The 13,602-nt window shown below is 36.7% G+C and overlaps 1 protein-coding gene across 6 annotated transcripts in view; it reads left to right on the plus strand.

The window, feature by feature from the left end:
* The window catches only part of ATP2C1 (ATPase secretory pathway Ca2+ transporting 1), a 172,082-nt gene that overhangs the window by 67,114 nt on the left and 91,366 nt on the right, over positions 1–13,602 (plus strand). For all 6 annotated transcript variants that reach the window (XM_058729872.1, XM_058729871.1, XM_058729873.1 and 3 more), the window contains 2 exons: positions 10,638–10,748; positions 13,115–13,231. In XM_058729872.1, coding sequence (XP_058585855.1) covers positions 10,638–10,748; positions 13,115–13,231 — 228 coding nt within the window. The remainder of the gene's footprint in view (positions 1–10,637; positions 10,749–13,114; positions 13,232–13,602) is intronic.

The raw sequence follows: 13,602 nt of genomic DNA on the forward strand, positions 1-13,602 counted from the left end.
CCTTTGCTGTACACAAGCTTTTTATTTTGGTGTAGTTCCAGTGGTTAATTATTGCTTTTGTTTCCCTTGCCTGAGAAGACATATCTAGAAAAATGTTTCTGTGGCCAGTGTCAAAGAAATTATTGCCAGGTTTTCTTCTAGGAATTTTATGGTTTTAGGTCCAGAGGTCCTTAATCCATTTTGAGTTTATGTTTGTGTATGGTGTAAGAAAGTGGTCCAGTTTTTATTCTTTTGCCTACCACTGTCTAATTTTCCCAACACTGTTTGTTGAAGAAACTATCTTTTCCCCATTTTATCTTCTTGCTTCCTTTGTTGTAGATTAATTGACCATTTAAGCATGAGTTTATTTCTAGACTCCCTATTTTGTTCCATTGATCTCTGTATCTCTGTTTGTGCCAGTACCATACAGTTTTGATTACTGCAGCTTTGTAGTGTGTCTTGAAATCTGGATACTTCCAGTTTTGTTTTTCTTTTCAGGATTGCTTTGACTGGGGTCTTTTGTGGTTTCATACAAATTTTAGTTTTATTTGTTCTAGTCCTATGAAGACTGCTGTTGGTATTTTGATAGGGATTTCATTAAATCTGTAGATTGCTTTGGGTAGTATGGACATTTTAACAATATTGGTTCTTCCAATCTATGAGCATGGAATGTCTTAGTCTATGAGCATGGAATGTCTTAGTATTTGTATCATTGATTTCTTTCATCAGTGTCTTATAATTTTCAAAGTTATACGTATTTTACCTCCTTGGTTAAGTTTATTCCTAGGTATTTTATTCTTTGTGTGGATTTATAAATGGGATTATTTTTTTAATTTTTCTTTCTGCTATATCATTATTTGTGTATAGAAGTAACAGATTTCTTTATATTAATTTTGTATCCTGCAACTGTACTGAATTCATTTTATCAGTTTTATTAGTGGTTTGGTGGAGTCTGTAGGGTTTTCTATCTATAGTATGACATCTGATAGTGAAGGTTTTTCTTCTACCAATTTGGATGCCGTTTATTTCTTTATCTTGTCTGATGGCTGCAGCTCAAGCTTCCAGTATTATGTTGAATAAAAGTGATGAGAGTACTTGTACTTTAAAAAAAATTTTTCTTAATGTTTTTATTTATTTGTTTTGAGATAGAGAAGGAGAGGCAAAGAGAAGGAGAGCGAGAATTCCAAGCCGGCTCCACACTGTCAGTGCAGAGCCTGATATGGGGTTCGATTTCACAAACCATGAGATCATGACCTGAGCCAAAATCAAGAGTTGGACACTTAGTGAGCCACCACCCATGTGCCCTGAGAATACTTGTATTCCTAATCATTTCATTCCCAGCTGATTCTGAAAACTAAAGTTTGAAAATGATCATATTCCATCTTGCCTTTTAGATGATAAGACTGAGCTGGTGACTTTGTCAGATATAGTTGGTGTAAAAAGTAGGAACTTGCATATTAGGGGAGGCATTTGTGGAGGTTTCTGACTACTTACGTATGTGATCCTAGATATGTTAGTTCAATATGCACTTTTCACTTTGTATTTCAAGTTTTCTTAAACCTGCTCCTCTGGTAATGAAATATTTTATAAGAATGTGTTTTCAGTGCCTTTTCCTTCCCATGCCAGCATTTCTTTGTTGATAGGGCTGCTGCACACCAGCCGTCTGATCCTTGAAATGCTTCATCCAGGGACAGGTTGGCTTTTCCTGCTTGCATGGCTGCTACATTTGCCAATAAAATTCAATGTCTGGAGATTGGAAACTTTTTAAATAAATTTTTAATTTATTTTTAGAGAGATAGAGAGCATGAGCTTGAGCAGGGGAGGGTAGGAGAGGGGAAGAGAAAGAATTCCAAGCAGGTTCCGCATTGGCAGCGAGGAACCTGAGGCGGAACTCAAAACTCACAAACCACAAGATTATGACTTGAGCCTAAGTCAGATGCCTAACCAACTGAACCACCCAGGTGCCCCTGGAGATTGGAAACTTTAAACTCAACACTTTCAAAGGTGAAACACATGGACTTGACTAGTGCTTGTAGAAGATGAATTCATGGATGATTAAATTCTTTTTCTAATCAGTTCTGCCATATTTTTGTTCTTTGAATGAAAGGTCATTTAAAAGGCATAAAGGGGCCCCTGGGTGGCTCAGTTGATTAATCTCCTGACTCTTGGTTTCGACTTGGGTGGTGATCTCCTGGTTCGTGGGTTTGAGCCCTGCATCTGACTCCATACTGACAGCTCGAAGCCTGCTTGTGATTCTCTCTCTCCCTCTCTCTGCTCCTCCCCAACTCAGTCTCTCTCTCTGTCTCAAATAAATAAACTTAAAAAAAAAAAAAAGAAGACATGGGTATATCTCAGGATAACAGGGCTATTCTTTTGTCCATTGAGACAAATCCCAGGATTTTTTTTTTTCTAATAGTACTTTTAGTGTTGGATATTAAGAACTTTGCAGAGGATACCAAGATGACAGAAACCGTGTTATACTCTTGTGAAGCAGGGGTGAGGCAAATGCATAATTATATGATTAGTATAATTATCTTAGGGGAACAGAACCAGCATTGAATATCCATCATATACTAGGTACTGTGCACACACTTCTGTAAGTTTTTTTTTCCCTTGTTGAAATCAAATTGGTATTATCCCAGTTTTCCACTGAGGAAAAACATGCAGAGAGTTACGTAATTTGTCCTGGGTCACACAGCTATTAGGACATAGAGTTGTGATTATAAATTAGGATCTAGTCAGGTCTGACCTTGACTAGAGCAGTGGTTCTCCAAGTGTGACTTGAACTAGCAGCATGAACATTCCTTGAGAACTTGTTAGGAATGAATTTTCTGGGACCCACCTCATACCTGCTAATTTGGGACCTCTGAGGTTAGGGCTCAGTAACCTGTGATTTAACAAGTCATCCGGGTGATTCTGATGCTAACTAGTAAGATTGAAAACCACAGTCCTGGAGTGTTTAAGTCTCCCCTTCCCCCCTTTTAAAGCTGTAAAGCTCTTTGTTTAAATACTAACTTCTTTTTTTTTTTCTGAAGCCAAAGCATATAATACATAAAAGGAAAGCTGTTGTGTCTGAAGTGGGAATGGGGTCTGGGACCTATCCTGTTTTTCCAGCTCAGAAGGCGATGTTTGGTTTGATGTCTGCTGCACTATACTATCACCCCATCCAGCTGAGCATGTTAAATGTGGATATAAGTGGACTTATATATACAGTGTTGAAGAAAAGTACCAGCAGCCTTGTTCTCAACCGAAAGATCAATTAAAGAAACTTGGAGTCATTTGGTCACCTTTTGAAAATTCACTATTTCTTCTTCTTCTTCTTTTTTTTTAAAGTTAATTTTGAAAGAGAGAGAGAGGATGAGTGGGGATGGGCAGAGAAGGAGAGAAAATCTCAGCAGTCTCTGTGTCGTCTTAGCAGCGCAGAGGCCAGTGCAGGGGCTCAATGTCACAAACTTTGACTGAGGTCATGACCTGAGGTGAAATTGAGATTTGAACACTTAACCAACTGAGCCACCCAGATGCCCCTTTTACTAGTAGTTGTTGTTCTCCTCCTCCTCCTCCTCCGTTTCCTTATTTTTGAGAGAGACACAGCATGAGCAGGGGAGGGGCAGAGAGAGAGGGAGACACAGAATCCGAAGCAGGCTCCAGGCTCTGAGCTGTCAGCATAGAGCCTGACATGGGATTCAAGCTGATGAATGTCGAGATCATGACCTGAGCTGAAGTCAGCAGCTTAACTGACTGAGCCACCCAGGCAGCCCCTGGGGAGCTTTTAAAAATAAATGTTTTTGCTCCACCCCAGACCTAATGATTCACACTCTTTAGGGATGGTGTCTAGACACTTGGATTAAAATGAAAAAACAAAAACAAAAAAAACAAACAAAAAACCCCTTTGTCTTAGTCTACTTTGGCTGTTATAACAGAATGTCGTAGACTTGGTGTCTTAGGTAACAGACATTTATTTCTCACAGTTCTAAAGGCTGGGGAGGAAGGAAGAGAGGGAGAAGGGGAGAGGAGACATGTACATGCAGTGCTGTCTGATGTCTCTTGTAAGGGCACTGATGCCATCATGAGGGGCTGCACCTTCATGACCTAATTACCTCACAAAGGCTCCATATCTAAATACTGTTAAATTGGGGGTTAGGACTTCAACATATGTATTTGGGGTGGGGCAATTCGATCCATAGCAATCCCCATATAATTCTGATATGTATCAGATTTGGGAACTGATCTATAACATGCTTAAACTCAAAATATATGAGTGATCCACCTGGGACTCTTGTTAGAATGCAAATTTGGGTACGGTTGGTCTGTGATGGATCCTGATGCATAAGGGTCTGTATTTAACTGAATTATTTGATACGTCCTAAAAATGTAAGTTGCTGCAGTTTTTAAATGCACTCAATTAAAAACTGTATAGCTTGTTTTAATATCTGGCTAGATCTGGGTCATTTAATGGAAGTAGAAGTGCATAGTAAAACACTTACTTTATTCTAGCCAGATTGGGCGAGTCACATACAAATTAGATTTCTACTGTTCTTCCATTTACCAGTGTTCGTCTCTTTTTTAGACTGTTTCCTTGGCAGGTGTTAGCCATTCCCTGCTATCCATTTTTAATGGCTTAGTTCAGGGAAGTTTTCCCAGAATACTGAGGGCTGTAACAGTCTTCCCTTCATAAATTTTTTGACTTACTTACTTGCATTCTGATGGTTTGACTAATGTATGGCAACTCTTATAGGTGTGTTCTGGTATGACTTGACTGTCCAGCTGAATTAGTCATCTCTGCAAGGTATAAACTGTGGACTGTGGTTGTATGTGTGGTCTATTTAGGAAATGCTTATTGGTTGCATGAGTTAAATAATCCAAGGTTTAGACCTAATAAATGCCATTATTTGAAACAAATGTAAAGCTATTATGAGGAGATTAAGATATAGCTAAGCCCAGGATATCTTCAGGGTCAGGTAAGAGGTAAACAGATAATACCTAATATTTGAAACCTGGGACCACAGACAATGAACTTTTGTAATAACACATGAAGGAAGTAACATGGCATCTTAAGATGATTTACCTTCAACTAAACTTATGTGATCTTGCTTGTATTTTATAGTTCTCAAAATCGCATTATTAAATCACTCAAAGATTGTTTTAAGTTGAAAACAGTCCTCATTTAGCCAGCTAAAATGCCATGTGTGTATAATAGCATAATACATATCTATATATCTGTATATCTGTATATCCATATCTGCATATCCATATATCTATAATAGCTGCCAAACTTTACCATAGTACCTGCACCTTTTAACAGTTGCACCAGCAGGATATAAAGGTTCCAGTTTCTCTCTATGCTTTTCAACCCTTGTTATTCTTTCTCTCTCTCTCTCTTTTTTTAAGTTTATTTGTTTTAAGAGAGAGAGAGTGTGTGTGTGTGTGTGCGTGCGGTCGCACAAGCAGGGAAGGGGCAGAGGGAGAGGAAGAGGGAGAGAGGGGGAGAGAGAAAATGCCAAGCAGGCTCCCCACTGTCAGTTTGGAGCCTAATGTGGGGCTTGAACTCACAGACTATGAGATCACGACCTGAGCTGAAATCAAGAGTCGGATGCCTAACTAACTGAGTCATCCAGGTGCCCCTTGTTGTCTTTTTGATTTTAGGCATCCTAGTAGATGTGAAGTGGTATCTCATTATGGTTTTGATGTGTATTTTCCTCATGACTAATGATTGAAGATCTTCTCGTGTGCTTATTGATCATTTGTATATCTCCTTTGTGGAAATATATATTCAGATCTTTTACTCATTTTAAAGTTGAGTTATGTCTTCTTATTACTGAATTGTAATATATTTGCAAATATTTTCTCTCATAGTATGGGTTGTCTTTTTCACTTTCTTGATGGTGTCCTTTGCAGCACAAAAGTTTTAAATTTTGATGATCAGTCTTTTTTTGTTTCTTGTGCTTTTGGTGTCCTGTCTAGGAAACCTTGGTCAAGATTTAAGCCCATGTTTTATTCTAAGAGTTTAATAGTTCAAGCCCTCACATTTAGGTCTTTGATCCATTTTGAGTTAATCTCCATATATTGTGTGAGGGAGGGGTCCAGCTTTATACAGTACTTTTTTGTGTGCATATCCAGTTGTCACAGCACCATTTGTTACAAAGAATATTCTAATATTCTTTACCATGTGAATAGCATTACTATTTAGTATGTAAGCAAGCTAGGAATCTAGTGTAATTTTTCAATGTATGTATCTAGTTCATCATCATGTACTGTTAACTTTACCTCTACATCTGTTCTTGCACCCCACCACCCATGTCCAAGCTACGTTTATCTCTTATTTAGATGTATGTAATAGTGTCCAAACTGGTATATTTTCACTACTTATATTCTGTGTGTGTGTGTGTGTGTGTGTGTGTGTGTGTGTGTGTGTCTTTTCCTCCCAGCTGTGTATTTTATTTATTTATTTATTATTTATTTATTTTATTTATTTATCTATTTTTAAGACTACAGTGCAAAGTCTTCCTTTTCCTCTTAGGATTAAGACAGAAATTCCATAATATGACCCATGAGGCACTGTAGGATCCCCACCTACTTCTATAGCCTATTTTTGCTTTATATGTCCTGATTTTTTTAATCCAGATAGTTCTTAGAATATTTCCATATGTTCCTTCCACTGCAGCTGCCAACATGTGTGCATCCTTCCCATGTTACTCTGCCTTCTCATCTGTAACTGTGGATGAACTGGTCTATTCCTTTATCTAACACCAGTCCTCCTACAAATATGTCAGATTCCATCCCCTCTCATTTAGTCAACGAGAGCTCATTTAGAGCATCACTTTATCAGTTGTCCCATGTCACTTCTGCATTACTAGTTTTTCTTCTGTCAGATAATTCTGATCAAAATACAAACATGCAAACATTTCTCCCATTTTAAAAAAAGGCCCAACTCTTGGAACCTATACTCCATTCTGGCTACGATAATCCCATTTCGCTGCTTCTTTTTACAGCAGAACTGGGAAGGATTATCTATACTTGGCTGTCTTCACCTTCTCTCCTGCTGTTTTCTCTGAACCCACTCCTGTCTGATTTTTGTGCATCACTACTCCACTGAAACCACTCTCTTTATTTATCTCTATGTTGCCAACTTCAGTGGTCAGTTGTCAGTCCTCACCTTCACTTTTCAGTGACATTCAGTCCAGCCATTAACACCCACTTTGAAATACTTGTTTCACTTGACTTCTCTTGTGGTTCCCTTTTTACCTCACTGCTTGGTTCTTCTTTGTCTCTTTTCTTGGTTATTCTCATCTCTGATCACTATGTTGAGATAATGCCCTAGGGTCAGCCCACAGACCTCTTCCCTTTCTTCTGTGCCAGTGTGGTTTATTCTCAGTTTTAATACCATTTATGTGCTCATGACTTACCCACATTGGTATCTTCAACCTGGACCTCTCCTGTATGTGCTCATACCCATCTACCTCCTGGACATTTCTAGCTAGAGATAATAGTTACTTTGCTTTTTTTTTTTTTTTTTTTTTTTTTTTTTTTTTTCCAGGTCTCTGTGCCCAAAGGTCACCTTACTAGAGAGGTCCTCCCTTCCACCCCTGTATACAATGAAGCAACTCCTCCCTTATCCTTCTGGAGCATTTATTGTTTAATTCATTATTTGTAGTCTTTTGCCTCCAATTGGTATGTAGCTTCATGAGGCTGGAGTTCTTACATTTTTGGTCTGTTTTGTGTCCCCATTATTGGCAACAGTGCGTGGCACATACAGGACCATTGATTAGATGTTTAAAGACTGAATGAGTAAATGAATAAATGCTGGTCTTCTTTTAGTACTCGTTCTTTAGTACTTCATTTTGCCATGCTCTCCCCCCTTTCCTGGGAACTTTGCACATTCTTTTCCCTCTGCTCTTCCACTCCTTCCCTTAGGCAGCTTCTTGTCTTTCAGTTCTATAAGCATCACTTCCTCGTGAAAACTTCCCTGTCCCGATTGCAATCTCTGTGTAAGCTCTCATGCCCCTGGATGACTTCTCCTTCATAATAGCAATCATTTGCCGTTTTCCATTTATTTGTGTGTGGTATTCTTTGATAACATTTGTCCCCTTTGTCCTCTCTCCTCCCCTTCAGGATGTTTTTGCTCATTGTTAATACTAAGGGCCTACCACAGAGTCAGATTCTCAATAAATGCAGTGTTGAAAGAGTAAGTGAATAAACAAAGTATTCTTATAAGCCATAGAAGTAATGATCCATTTGAACTACTAAATATAACATTTGCTTAAAAGAAAATAGGATTAAAATTCAATAATATCCATAATTGTAGGTTGACATAGAATCCAGTAAGCATAAATATAGATGAGATTTCTGCTTTTGGCCAAGAATTTTGTGCTATAGCCTCCTATTTCCTATATTCTTTCAGTGAAATCTGTCTTATCACATGGCTTTGCCAGAACACATCCAGTGCTCTTCATTCTACCTCCAGAAGTTGGTTGGCTGTAAACTTACCTTTTGGTTTTGGTGTTTCCCTCTTTCACATGGCAGCCAGCCCTTCATATATTTAAAGAGTTATTATCATGTCCCTTCAGTGTCTTACTCATTATTAAGTGAAACTCACTTTCTTCTGTTGAGATTTGTCAACTCTTTTGGGCCCACAGAATGCTCCTGAGGGATTTTATGTAGAGTATATTCCAACATAGACCCTGTCTTATGTAACAACTACCAAAGGATTACTTTAAAAAGATTTTATGAGAAGAGCTCTTGTACCACATGTTGGGTACTTGAGATGGCAATTTCTAAGATATCAGTGATAGAAAAGTGTATTTTAATAGAAAAATTATTGCAAATCTAACTTTTATTTGCCACGATTGGTAATTTAGTTCTGGATTAAGCTAATTGTACTATTGAATATATATGTAAGTATTAAATACTTTTTGGAGAAAAATAGCTATTTCAGCACTTATTACTATTGGGTCAAGTGCTTTATTAATGGATGTAATCTTGACACAACTTTAGGCAGTATTATCCGTATTTTATATATGAAGAAACTGAGGTACAGGAATCTTAGAAATAAAAGATACTAGTCTCGTTGACATCACAGATAATGTAAATATACTTGATCCTTCTTAATTTTGCTTTAACATCTCACAAGATAAATAACCGCATCACACTGTTATAGTTCTCATTGCTTTAAGAAGATTCTGGTTATTTTTGTAGGTTTTTTTCCAGTGTTTAATTTAAGGATGGTTCAATTAAATCTTTCCCTTGTCCCACTTTGTTTTATAGGTTTGGATATTCAGTGGTTCTGAAACGTTTGGAACTTTTAAGAAATTTCCAGTTTTTTTCTCTAAGGTTTAAGCTTTCTTAATTATGTAAAAATATGCTTTAAATAATTTCAAGGCTTTGTTTTGTATGAAAGTAAGGTAATCTGTCTCCCAATTTCCTCAGAATTTTTAGTCACTAATACCTTATCATGAAAAGTAGAAAAATACTTCTGCTTCTTGCTTTAAAGTACTTAAACATTCAGCAGTACCTTTTAATAAGTGAAATTAGAAAACATGTATTTGATTGTTCCAGAACTCAGTTACACTGAGTGAATACTTTTTTCCACAGCTATTTACTAATTTTTGGAGTAAGTGTAAAGATTCTATAATGACAGCACACAGGCCTCTGTTATTATTATCTTAAAATAATAGAAATTTAAAATTTTCTTTTTTGATCAGTGTCATTTGTTGTCTTAAAGAAGTGTTGTGTCAAAAAAATTTGGGGGGAATATTTTTATCCTAAAAATGTTGATTATCCAAGGTTGAAGACATTCCATCTGAAAGCTTAAAGACTTGTGTCTTGGCAGTAAGATGATCACTTCACTTTCAGTATTCTAATCAGTGGAAGTATAGCAACTGAAAAGTTTTCTTCGCTAAAGTTTCACTTTTGTCTTACTTTCTCCTACTTATTCAAAACTTTTTGTCTATTAAGAATCTGTCAGCTTAGGACCCAAGACAAGTCTGGATTGGAGATTTATTTCTGGAAGTGTGTTAAATAAAAACTTTTCTCTAAATACTTGCTTATGAAGCTGCATGAAGTAGGTGCCCTGGTTACCACCATCTCTGCTTGTTTACAGCCCCTTCACTAAACTGTGCATCCTCTGCTTGTCTGGTCTCTTTTCTTTGTTTTTCTGCTGGTTTGGGAATAGATTTTTAAATCTGACTTGCTGTCTTGGTGCTTATGTAGAGTAGATAGGTGTTTTTCTGGACAGTTAAGAAACGGGCACCCTAACAGGAATAGTTAAAATGGAGAAAGCTTAGCTGTTCTCAGTCTTTGCTGTTAAACATAATGAGTTTAGAGGATTATGACTACATGTAATTATTAGGATCTGCGAGACGGGACATCTGTTTTACTTTTTACTCATTACATTGGTATAAAAATAGCATCTTTTTTATTTAATGTGAAAATGATTTTGTGTTCCAGCTGGCACTGGTGGCTTAATTTTTGAAATGTGCTCTCTGGAAAAATAGCACATGGTTAATATAAAATTATCTTCTTAGAACTATATACTTATTATTCTGAAAATGTTTTATAACTGGAAACTAAGTTTCTGTGAACGTTTAGATTTTCATTTATTCTAGACTGCATTTGAATTTTTTTTGTATATTCAAATATTTTGCCTTTGTTTTCTTTGCTAGGTTGCACGTTTTCAAAAAATTCCTAATGCTGAAAATGAGACAATGATTCCTGTATTGACATCAAAAAAAGCAAGTGAATTACCAGTCAGCGAAGTTGCAAGCATTCTCCAAGTAAGTACTTGGTGGGAGGAAGGGAGTAGATAGTAAAATCAGTTGCTTAGACTCTGTGGATAACTGCTGCCCAATAGAATTTTCTGTGATGAAGTAAATTTTCTGTGATGAAGTAAAGCCCATAAAAAACATGGGCTTTTATGTTCTACACTGTTCGAACAGTAGTCAATAGTTAAACATGATTACTGAGTACTGGAAGTGTGGATATTTAGATAAGGGACTGAATTTAATTTTATTTAATTTTCATTCATTAAAATTTAAATGGCTGCATGTAGCTAGTACCTGATTGGACAGTGCAACTTTAGGTCATTAGCATTGCCAGGAACTATTAGTGCTGTGTAAGGATTAGTTGGATTATAAAATAACCAATTGTTAGCATAAGTAGAGTTAGGAGTTTATCATTTTTTTTAATAGGTATTTTCTGAAGTTAAGTAAAAGCCATGTACATGATAAGAACTGCAAGTAAACCTTAACTGCTTATTTAATTTAATCTTTTCCTAGTTTTAAAAAGCACAATCTAATGTAACAGGAATACAGTTTTTTAAAATTTTTCCTTCGTAATTCATGTATTTAAATGATGGCATTAAAAACATGGGATATCCATTTTTTTCCAGGGTGGTTGTATTTATACTGTTTTAAAACCATGTATTTTAAATATGTTTAAGTGTTGCAAGACTCCGTTATTAAACTCTATTATAAAGCTTTTGGCCAGAGAAACTGATTATTTTAGGGATGAAAGTAATTTTGTTCCTTAATGATAGCTATAATAAATCATGAGAGACAGTGACTCTTCTAAGGTTCACAGATCCAGTTCCAGCATGGTGGCTGGGGGGTTGAGGGCAGGTTCTCCCACACATAACACGAAACAATTCTTGGACACTGAAGAATTCAGCTCTGTTCTGACAATATCTACTACCCAGAAATAACATCAGATTCCATAGGTTGAGTTCAGCCCTAGAACACTCTCATTCCTGACTTCAGAAGTCAGTCACAGACCCCAATCTATGATCCTGACCTACCCACTTCAAATTAGAGGTTCTTCCTTAGGTTCATTTAATTTGCTAGAGTGGTTCACAGAGCTCACGGAAACACTTAGGTTTACCAGTTTATTAAAGGGATATGATAAAGGATAGAAATCAAGAGCAAGATGAAGACATATGTAGGTCTGGTATGGAGAAAGAGCCTGGAACTTCCATGCCCTCTGCAGGTGTGTCACTCACCCCAGTCTCCATGTGTTCATCAGTCTGGAAGCTCCCCAAACCCAGCCCTTTGGGGCTTTTATGGAGGCTTCATTTTTTAGTCATGATTGGCTAAGTCATTCACCCTTGGCTGATTCAACCTCCATCTTATCTCTCTTCCCCAGAGGTGAGGGAGGATGGTGGTGGGGGTTCTAGGACTGAAAGTTCTAACTTTCTAGTCACATGGTTTGTCTTCTTAGCTACCAGCTGCTGCTCTTAGGTGGGGTTCAAAAGTGACCTTCATTAACCTAACAGAAGACACCTTTATTGCCATCATTGCAGGAAATTCCTAGGGTTTTAGGAGCTGAGAGTCAGCAACCCTGGAGGAAGACCAGATACAACTGAGAAATATGTTTTGGTCATCTGAATGACCAGATGCGTATATACTTCTTATAAATCACAATAGCACAGTGACTGAAGAATGTAGGTGGTGTTCATAGAACATAATTATTTTCAGTAATTTAGGAACCACAAATTATCTGTTTGAAATAATTATACAGTCCAGGAGCAAAAAGTAATACCAGCCTGCGGGTTTTGTTAGGCTCAGAGAACAAGAAAGGCAGTTATGGTCCTTTGAATGTTTTTTGAAGAAACTAATTTTAGAAAATAGAATAAAGCAAAGGAAGTTCATTAAAATGTATATATATTTCACTTTCTCTAAGTTTTGCGGCTGGTTTTTGTTATTCCCCTTTTCCCAGAGAGAATCGTAAGTTTGTTTACTAAACTTTGCCTTGTTGCTTATAGAATTTTTTAAAGTGCTAATATAATATTGTATGTTACTTGACTTCAATAAAATTTTTTTTTCATCAAGGTGTAATTTGCATGAAATACAATGTATCCATATTAAATGAACAGTTTGCATTTTGACAAATGTAATCACCACCAGAATTAAGATATGGAACACTGTCATCACTCCTAGAAGTACCTTCAGGTCCCTCAGCAGTTAATCTTTCTAAGTAGATTTTGTTTTTGGCCCCAAGCAATCACCGATAATGCTTTCTGTTACAACAGATTAGTTTTGACTGTTGTAGAAGTTCTTATAAATGTGAACGTACAATATGTACATTTGTTTTTCTTTTTTGTCCTCTGCTAACATTTTCAGTAACTTGTATGTGTAAAATCTAATAGGCTGATCTTCAGAATGGTCTAAACAAATGTGAAGTAAGTCATAGGCGAGCCTTCCATGGCTGGAATGAGTTTGATATCAGTGAAGATGAGCCACTATGGAAGAAGTATATTTCTCAGGTGAGGTTTTTTTTTAATTTGTGCCTCTGCTGTGTAATTTACACGTATTTTTGTCAGTGTAGTTGTTCACTTTTGCGATTTTTTTTTTTTTTTTTTTGAAAAAGGAAATAATTTTTACAAACGTCTTTTACCTACATTTTTTTGTTAGGGTTTGTTGTTAAGTTGGAATTTCTATAATTTTTAATGTGCAAACCTTTAAGAACCGAGGGACATATAACATGGAAGTGATACTATGAAGAGTAGTTGCCTTTACAGATGTCTACTTTATGCTTGTTTTATTATAAGGAATGCTAATATTTTTAAAAGTAATATGGCCATTTGGGAGTGCTTAAAAAAAGCTGAAGTCTGGGCCCTATGCCCAGAGATTCTGA

Source organism: Neofelis nebulosa, chromosome 5 (genome assembly GCF_028018385.1).
Source record: "Neofelis nebulosa isolate mNeoNeb1 chromosome 5, mNeoNeb1.pri, whole genome shotgun sequence".
NCBI lineage: Eukaryota > Metazoa > Chordata > Mammalia > Carnivora > Felidae > Neofelis > Neofelis nebulosa.